Here is a 5,952-nt window from a genome sequence, read left to right as displayed (position 1 = left end):
TTGGGAAGGAAACGTGCTCTCCAAATCAATCCAAAGTGGCTTTAGGGAGTTGATTGTAGAGGAAAGTGGGACAATAATCTGTGAATGTGAATTTAAATACCAACGAGATTCACACTAACAAGCATCAAGAGGAAGCCCAAGAGTCATTTAGACAGAGTCCACCATAATACACTGTTAGGCAGAAAGACAGAAAAATATTCTAATATTCTCTTTGGGAAATGATTTTTCACAGATAATAAAGTGTGACTACTGTGCAGGAAAGAGGAAAACAGTCAAAGAAAAATGGCTGATGGATGAAAAAGCTTAGGGCAGCGGTGGATGACTATAAAAGAATTAGGGTCTTGTCAGGTCTGAGAAGCCAATAGAATCAAAAGCCACTTTAAGGCAGAGACCATAGTGTTGCGAATTATTTACACAATCATTTGTAATATTGACCTTTTCTCTAACTCCCAGTGAATAGGTAGATTCTGGAATGAGAATGCTTAATTTTAGCCTAAGCCAGACTTAGACTGGAAAGTCTTTTCATCTCCATGGTCCAAAATCACATGCGGTACAGCTCTGAACAACAAAGTAAAACAAAAATTGTTCCTAGATTAAGCACTGTTTTTTTACTTTTAATCCATTTAGACAACATTTATTGGATATTGTTATGTTCTTGAAGTGCTCTATATTAGCACCCTGGAAAATACAGAAATATATGACTCATAGTCTGTTTCCTCAAGGAAGAAGTTTTAACAGGTAGGAAGAATATAAAATTAAAGTCAAAACATTGGGGTTTAGTTGCAAATATGCTGCTTCCTAGATGCAATGATCTTATTTTTTACATAAGTAAAATGATCACAGCTGCTCTGCATACTTCACAGCTCTCTTCTGTACTTCACAGTTATACTGTGAAGAGAAAGGCTAATAAATATTTTTAAGAATTTGGCAAAATGTAAAAAACCTTATAAATGTTAATTATGAAATATATTGGTATGCGTGGCAGGAAAAGCAACATCTCAATATAATACAAGGCAAGGGAATATGTTAAATATAAGGACAGACAAGCAACATGAGAAAAGAATGAGACTAAATTAGATTTAGAATTATTAAAGACATCATGTTGTTGTTGGATGCCATTGAGTTAGTTCAAAGTGACTCTATGTATAACTGAACAAAAAACTGCCCAATCCTGTGCCATCTTAACAATCTTTGTTATGCTTGAGGCCATTGTTGCAGCCACTGGGTCAATCCATCTCATTGGGGGTTTTCCTCTGTTTCACTGACCCTGTACTTTACCAAGCATAATGTCCTTCTCCGGGGACTGATCCCTCCGATAACATGTCCAAAATATGTGAGAAGAAATCTCTCCATCCTTGCTTCAAAGGAGCATTCTGGCTGTACTTCTTCCAAGACAGATTTGTTTCTTCTTTTGGCAGTCCATGTTCTAGTCAATATTCTTCACCAACACCATAATTCAAAGGCATTGATTCTTTTTTGATCTTCCTTATTCTTTGTCCAGCTTTCGCATGCATATCAAGTGATTGAAAACACCATGGCTTGGGTCAGACTCACTTTAGTCCTCAAGGTGACATCTTTGCTTTTTAACACTTTAAAGAGGTCTTTTACAACAGATTTGCCCAATGGAATTCATCGTTTGATTTCTAGACTGCTGCTTCCATGGGTGTTGATTGTGGATCCAAGTAAAATGAAATCCTTGACAATTTCAATCTTTTCTTTGTTTATCATGATGTTGCTTATAGGTCTAGTTGTGAGCATTTGTTGTTTTCTTTATGTTGAGGTGTAATCCTTACTGAAGGCTGTGGTCTTTGATCTTCATCAGTAAGTGCTTCAAGTCCTCTTCACTTTCAGTAAGCAAGGTCGTGTCTTCTGCATAACGCAGAGTCTTCCTCCAATATGATGCCCCATTATTCTTCATATAGTCCAGCTTCTAGGATTATTTGCTCAATATACAGATTGAGTAAGTATGGTGAAAGGATACAACCCTGATGCATACCTTTCTTGACTTTAAACCACACAGTATCTGCTTGTTCTGTTCAAAAGACTGCCTCTTGATCTGTGTACAGGTACCTCACAAACACAATTAAGTGTTCTGGAATTCCCATTCTTTGCAATGTTATCCATAGTTTGTTATGATCCACACAGTCAAATACCTGTGCGTAGTCAATAAAACACAGGTAAGTATTTTTCTGATATTCTCTGCTTTCAGCCAGGATCCACCTGACATCAGCAATGACATCTCTGGTTCCACATCCTCTTCTGAACCCAGCTTGAATTTCTGGCAGTTTCCTGTCAATGTACTTCTGCAATTGCTTTTGAATTATCTTCAGCAAAATCTTACTTGCATGTGATATTAAAGATATTGCTCTATGATTTCCACATTCACTTGGATCACTTTTCTTTGGAATAGGCATAAATATGGATCTTTTCCAGTCAGTTGGCCAGGTAGCTGTCTTCCAAATTGCTTGGCATAGAAGAGTGAGCACTTCCAGCGCTGCATCCATTTTTTGAAACATCTCAATTTGTACTTCGTCAATTCCAGGAGCCTTGTTTTTCACCAATGCCTTTAGTGTAGCTTGGGCCTCTTCCTTCAGTACTGTTGGCTCTTGATCATATGCTACCTTCTGAAATGGTTGAACATTGACCAATTCTCTTTGGTATAGTAACTCTGTGTATTTCTTCCATCTTCTTTGATGCTTCCTGCATCATTTAATATGTTCCCCATAGAATCTTTCAATATTGCAACTTGAGGCTTAAATTTTTTCTTCAGTTCTTTCAGCTTGAGAAATGCTGTGTGTTTTCTTCCCTTTTGTTTTTCTAACTCCAGGTGTTTGCACATATCATTATAATACTTTACTTTTTCTTCTTGAATCATCTGTTCAGCTCTTTTACTTCATCATTTCTTCCATTTGCTTTAGCTACTCAATGTTCAAGAGCAAGTTTCAATGTCTTATGACATCTCTTTTGGTCTTTCTTTCCTGTGTTTTTAATGCCTTCTTGCTTTCTTCATGTATGATGTCCTTGGTGAAGACATCGTAGAGTGACTAAATAGCACTTACTTTATAGGATGCCCCACTTGGCTTTGAAAAAATGACAAAATCCATTTGCCACCTTCCCTTTGCTTGCACAAAAGGTCTGTTTGCCAACACAATCCACATATCCTAATCAATTACTGTGACTACTCATCTGAGGCTTCCTGAGTGGTGCTGGGTATTACGTCTTTATTCCTTCCCTCCCTTCAGAATAGGATGGAAAGTATACGTTCTTTATTTTCCTTTAATATTTCAGACCTGAAGACCTTTTTCAGTAAGAGATAATGGCTTTGGACATCTTTAACAACTGTAAAATATTGTCTAAGCTAGGTCTTACAATTACTAGAAGCTCAACTCTCAACCTTCACTAAGTTGCTGTGTTGGGCGCTGACTCTGTCCATTAACCACTCAGTATTTAGTGTTCAGGATCTGATCTAAATACGGTTAACCTAGTACACCGCAGTCTCCTTTATATGGACATTAATTGGAATATTATTTCCCTTATTGTATTATCTGCCAATAAATTTCTTAATAATTCTTGCCAGATTATAGTTCTTAGCACATAGTAGGTGATCAGTAACTGGTTCCTGAATTAATGAATGTATGGAAAAAAGGAAAGCACATCAATACGTACACATGGTGCTTTGCTACACTAAATGAAAGAGCAGTTGGTAATTGGAATTCTTTAATAATTTACCTTATTCATGCTAAAAATTTCATCTGATGACTTTAAAGAAAAATGCAGAGTTGAATGATTCTGAAAATTTGTGTTTCTTATTTTTTTCAGATTTCTAACATTCAAATTATGAAGAAAAACCAGACAATCGTGAAGGAGTTCATCTTTGTTGGCTTTTCTCTTTACCCAGATGTTCAGACATTACTATTTGTGGTTTTCTTTTCCCTCTACCTTCTCACCCTCACGGGTAATCTGACCATCATGGGTCTAACCTGGGTGGACAGAACCCTCCACACCCCTATGTACATCTTCCTGAGTGCACTCTCCTTTTCTGAGACCTGCTACACATTGAGCATCATCCCCAGGATGCTGACAGATCTATTAACCGCAGATAGAAGCATCTCAGTCATAGGTTGTGGCTTGCAGATGTGTTTCTTCCTGGGACTTGGGCGCACCAGTTGCATCATCCTTACTTTAATGGGATATGATCGCTTCCTGGCCATCTGCAACCCTCTCAGATATCCATTGCTTATGACCAACATACTATGTGGAGAACTTGTGACCTTTGCTTGGGCTGGAGGCTTCTTTGTCTCTCTAATAGAGATGGCACTGATATTCAGAAACTTTTTCTGCAGCCCCAACCTTGTGAAACATTTCTTCTGTCATATGCAGGTAGTAGTGAGATTGTCATGTTTAGACAGTAACCTCACAGAATTCATTGTAACATTGATTTCAGTATCGGGTTTACTGGGTACCTTCCTACTCATTATCCTCACTTATGTCTTCATTCTTTCCACTATTCTCAGGATCCCTTCATCTGATGGCAAGCAGAAGGCATTTTCCACCTGTGCCTCCCACCTCACAGTGATCATCATCCATTTTGGTTTTGCGTCTATTGTTTACCTGAATCCAGAGACGTCAGGGGAAGATGACACACTCATATCTGTCCCTTACACTGTTATTACTCCTTTCCTTAGCCCTCTCATTTTTAGCCTGAGGAATAAGGACATGAAGGATGCTTTTAGAAAAGTGCTGGGAAAGATAGTAAGCTAGAATAAATGATCTTGTGTTATTGCTGCTGATTTAAAGCATTATTGAATGTCTCCAGAAAGCAGAGGGACATTTATCCTGTGACCTCTGGACAAACTTGTACCATTTGCTCTTTTCTGGAGGTTAAGATATGGGGAATATTTGACAAACTCTGAATCCTAAATCATAACATGTATTTCCTTAACTTGTTAAGAAAGTTGTTTAATCCTTCTCCTTTCTGCTATCAGAGGAAGAATGTCCCTGAAGACACTAGGCTCTTCCAATCCATCTTTGGGTGTACTGGATATATAGAAGGGAAAACAATGAAAATTAAAATATCTAAACATATAAAAGTTAAGGAATTTGTCTAGGCAAGATTATGAGATACTGGTTTGCAATTCCCAGGAGATAAGTCATTTCTAACAAGAAAAACACCATGTAGTAATCACCATGCATATATGGATTGAGATTTAAGTGTCTATGATTACTACATGTTTTTAAGAACACACTGTTCATGACTGTGGCCTTCCAATGACTACCAGATACTAATTTTTGAGTATATAAAATATATTGAGAAATAGATCGAAATGAGTAAACAGAACATTAGAGGCTACACCTCCCGTGCCTAGGGAACTTCATGGTTGAGGGCTGGAAATACCCCTACTTTCTATAAAGTGAAAATATTTAAAATCAAATGCTAAAGAATTACATCATGGTAATGAGATTTGACAAAGAAAGGTGTTTGGGGATAATTTGGGCAGAGTATAAAATGAATAAGACAGGAAACCAGATAAACACATTAACAAACCTTTATATTCTCAGGAAGAAAAGTAGACACAGTCTGAGGGCTATGATATCATAGAAGAACAGTGAGTAATCTTAATGAGAATCCAGACATACAAGCCTAGCAAAGCTCTTGAATCCTTTTCTCAGTTTCACTGTTAGCCAACAGCGTGAACTCTCATGAAGGATGAAATTTTGCACTGGGGGTTTGGTGCATATAAAACTCATATGAAAAGTGTTGAAGTTTCTGAACTCAATTATTATTAGGACATTATGAAAATAAAGAATGTATGAAAATTATTATGCACACCAGGTGGTTATGGTTAACCCTTACCATGACTCTATTTCCATTCCTGGGACCTTTTTCATGGCACATATGCAGGCAGAATCTCTTTCTTCTTCAATATATGGTCACTGCTTCAGTGGCAAGAA

The 5,952-nt window shown here is 37.4% G+C and overlaps 1 protein-coding gene across 1 annotated transcript; it reads left to right on the top strand.

The window, feature by feature from the left end:
- The first annotated feature begins 3,816 nt into the window (after positions 1-3,816).
- On the top strand, positions 3,817-4,761 carry LOC126071507 (olfactory receptor 10X1-like). The gene has a single exon (XM_049875694.1). The coding sequence runs from the start codon at positions 3,838-3,840 to the stop codon at positions 4,759-4,761; it is 924 nt and encodes a 307-aa protein (XP_049731651.1). The 5' UTR covers positions 3,817-3,837.
- The last annotated feature ends 1,191 nt before the right edge of the window (positions 4,762-5,952 follow it).

Source organism: Elephas maximus, chromosome 3 (assembly GCF_024166365.1).
Source record: "Elephas maximus indicus isolate mEleMax1 chromosome 3, mEleMax1 primary haplotype, whole genome shotgun sequence".
NCBI lineage: Eukaryota > Metazoa > Chordata > Mammalia > Proboscidea > Elephantidae > Elephas > Elephas maximus.
This window is presented reverse-complemented; position numbering and strand designations above follow the sequence as displayed.

Bases quoted from the DNA above. Each gene is read 5' to 3' on its own strand.
- LOC126071507 (XM_049875694.1), top strand. From the start codon at position 3,838: ATGAAGAAAAACCAGACAATCGTGAAGGAGTTCATCTTTGTTGGCTTT.